The 3,551-nt window shown below is 58.2% G+C and overlaps 1 protein-coding gene across 1 annotated transcript in view; it reads right to left on the bottom strand.

The window, feature by feature from the left end:
* Positions 1–3,551, bottom strand: part of OTOF (otoferlin) — a 145,397-nt gene that overhangs the window by 134,157 nt on the left and 7,689 nt on the right. Inside the window, exons 4-5 of the mRNA XM_019470966.1 lie at positions 3,133–3,228; positions 2,562–2,734 (exon numbers count right to left, since the gene is read on the bottom strand). Of these exons, the coding sequence (XP_019326511.1) occupies positions 2,562–2,734; positions 3,133–3,228 (269 nt within the window). The remainder of the gene's footprint in view (positions 1–2,561; positions 2,735–3,132; positions 3,229–3,551) is intronic.

Raw genomic sequence — 3,551 nt, 5'->3', positions numbered from 1 at the left:
GCTTGTTGGGCCACACCCCCCCCCCCCAACCTCCCAGGGTATGAGCGTCCCCTGGGAGTTTGGTGAGTCAAATCCAACGCCATGGTGGGAGACGAGTCCCTGATGCTCAGGGGTGGGAATGGATTTTGGCCACCCTTGTGGGGTAGAGCCCACCTCCCCCCTCCGCTTCCAGACCAGGAGCCGGATAACCTGGCACCTCTCCCTGGCTGCTCCCATGGGTCCAGAACTGGGAGCTCCTGCCCGTGCCTCAGTTTCTCCTACTTGCAAAACGCAAATAGTGCAGCTACGGCTCACGGGGGCTGCTGGGAGTGCGGGGATCCCTGAGAGAAGAGGAGCAGCGTTATTCCATAGCCATCCCACACGGCTGTCAGTCTCAGCCCTTTCTCAGGAACGCTTTTATCAGGGTTGTGATTTATTCATCTCCCACCTGAGATGAAGTCAAGCAGCGTTTCAGAGCACTGCCCACCTGCAGAAGCGCACACGGCAGCCTGTCACACCAGAGTCGAACTCTTTCTTTAACTTCTTTTCATGCAATAATAGATGCTTTTGGCTGAATGAGCAAACACCCACCTGGGGAGCTCTGCCTGAACCCCTCAGGCTGTGCTGCCGGCGGGAGAGGAGGGGGAGGAGGGTGGATGGCAGCTTGGCTAGCGAAGAGCATCCCTCTCTGCAACGCTCAGTAACTCCAGGAAAACCAGGTACTGAGGAGTATCAGCACAACACTCAACCTAGGAGTTGCTGTGAGGAGCACTGAGGGATGCCAGGCTGGTGGACGTCACCTCACTCCAAGCTAAAGGTGTCTAAAGCTCCCTCTGGAGTCTCTGGGGAAAGGCAGGAGCCTCTTCCCTCTAGAGACCTTGGCACCAAAACCCAACCACCCACACCGGCATGTTCCCCTGGGTCTGGCACTGAGGGTCCAGGCCAACGTGCCTGGCTCCATCCCACCCCTTCCTATCCCGTCCCATCCCAGGGTAGGGGTTAGCCCAGGGCTGGGCAGCCCTGGGGCAGTTCGGATGGGCCCTGGCTGGAGGGAAAAGCCATGGCCAGCCTGGATGGGGATCGGGGCAGGGGTGGCACACCATCATTTTAATCAAACAGCAAAAATACAGCCAGGGATTTCAAGAGTTGGTCAGAGAGGATGAGGCAGCCAAGAGGACACAAGTTATGCAGCTTCACAGCAGCACTGAACTCACCGTGCCATGACTCTGCTGCCCATAATTCCCAAATTCTCATGGGACAAGGGGACAGCAAAGCATTGCCTGAGCCACAGAGACACCGGAGGAGCTCTGCCCCATCCATGCGCCGAGTGCCCAGAGTGCTGAGATGCTTCACGGCCGCCTCCAGCGTGGGACCCGGTGGGGAGCGGACCCGGTGGGGAGCAGACCCTGTTCCCATCTCCGGGATGCGCTTACGCATTCGTTAGTACCACAGCGCCGTGGCCATGCCCTAAACGCCCGGAGGCAGGAAAGCCTTTCACAGAAGGCAATGCAATGCAGTGCTGCGCATCCTCAGAGGCGGGTGTCAGGAGCCACCTGCTGAAACCCAGCGCTGAGACCCACCGGTGCAGGACAGGGTCCAGCCCAGGCGCCCGCGGGACCCGGCCCTGGCTCCTCCAAAGCAAGGAGCAATGTGGCATGAGCCAATCCTCACAAGTACCATAAAGCACATCAAGAAAAGACCGAGAGCATGTGAGAACTTCTACCTTACTATTAGTACAACTGTTGAAATCCATGGTGTGTCAGAAAGATCACCTTTCCATAAGGATCGTACTGCTTATGTATCCTCATGGGGTGATAATTCTGGTCCCCTCATCCAGAACAAGGTCCTGCCCCCCACGCAAGGTCCCGTCCTGGATTCATGTCTCGTGTTAGCTGGCACCCCAGGCTCAGTGCTCTCCCACAACCCAAAACGATGCTGCTACGTGTCAAAGAGCTACCCAGGGGATCTACCCCTGGACTTCCCCGTCCGCAGGGCAGACACGGAGCTGCCTCCACTTGTTCCCCTTTTGGGACGAGGAATTTGGGTAAGATGTAAATCGGCTTTGGAGCTGGATGTGCTAAATATTAACATGACACTTTAAACTGCTGTTTTCTGTACAGGCAAGGCTTGCTGCAGCTTCTGACAACACACCGACTGGCATGAGAAGGGAACGAGACCAAACCCCTCTCCACCCGCCATCCCATCCGAGGGACGGGTCAGTCATAACCCACCTGCCTGCTGCCTTCACCGACCCAACCACGCGTGGGATCGCTCCCTAACCCACCTCTACCACCCTTTTAGCAATAGGATTTTTTCTAACCAGGACCTCAGGATCCAGCCCTGCTGGGTCTGGTCACCAGGAGCCTCTCCTCTAGGACCAAGCTTGCAGAAGACAGCAGCATCGGGTGTCCTGGTCACCAGCTCCGCGGCTGCCCAGGACGAGCAGGGGAAGAGGCATCCCCGATTGCAGGTAGCGGTGATATCTGGTGGTGATATTCACAGCATGAGACTAAAACTCCTCTTTGCACAGAAATCGATCACAGCAAACTACCAGGAAAAAAATTTCCGAACCCTGACCCAACTGTCCTCGAAGATGACACCAAATTTCTTCCTTAGGAAAGAAATGTCCACGAGGAGCCCAGCTCCTCGCAGCTCAGCACCGGGGAAGGAAACACCGCTGAGAAGTTTAGTGTCGTACTCCCTGGAGAGCGTGACAGCGATGGCAATCCTGCACCACGCAGGAGCCAGCTCATGCCTGGGAGGACGATGGAGATGGGCTTGTGGGGGGCCCTGGAGAAATGCCCTGGTGCCCCATAAGGGCTCTGACAAGGGAACTGGCAGGAGCACGAGAGGGTGGGTGCAGCGGGAGCACAGTGGGCGCAGCGCTGATCTTGAAGCATCTCAAAGTGGGTGTCATTCCCATTGCCCATCGGTCGGACCGTAGGGTCTCACAATCGCTCTTACGCAAAGATGTCAAGGCTGGGACGGATCCTGCCCGTCCGACAGGGACCGTGTGCCGGGCTCGGGGCCAGGCACACTCAGGACTGGAAATGTGGTTCCTCCCGGGGCTCACCGGGAAAACCACCGTGGTGGCCTTTGCTCCTCCTGCAGATCCCCCCTCCCTACTGCTGGGGGGGGGTGGTGGGGTTTTACCGAGGGTGGCTTAGGGCTGGGACCGCTCCAGGCTTCACTGTCAGCCGGGGGTACGACCTGTTCCCAGAGAGGTATTTAGCTGCCTCTGTGCTGATGCTGGGAGGCAGGGGCAGGGAAATAAGGGGGTAATGATGCCTTTTTAATGACTCTGCGGTCATTAAGGCAGTGCAGGGAAGGCCGTTTCAGGCAGCGCTGGCTGGCCTGGCTTGGAGGCAATGAAAATACCCGCTCCCCTGCTCCCCCACAGCGCGTTCCCGGAGAGAAGGGATTCCTATTCCTGACTCCTGGCGCTGTCAAACCATCCCACACCCGCCCCTGCCTGCCGGTGGGCTCCTGCACGAAAACTGCGATCGGAGGACGGATCCGGCGCCCAGCCTGCCCCAACCTCCTGGGGGGGCTTGGAAAAGGTTTGGCGGTTG

This window comes from Aptenodytes forsteri, unplaced genomic scaffold, assembly GCF_000699145.1.
Source record: "Aptenodytes forsteri isolate BGI_AS27 unplaced genomic scaffold, ASM69914v1 Scaffold192, whole genome shotgun sequence".
NCBI lineage: Eukaryota > Metazoa > Chordata > Aves > Sphenisciformes > Spheniscidae > Aptenodytes > Aptenodytes forsteri.
This window is presented reverse-complemented; position numbering and strand designations above follow the sequence as displayed.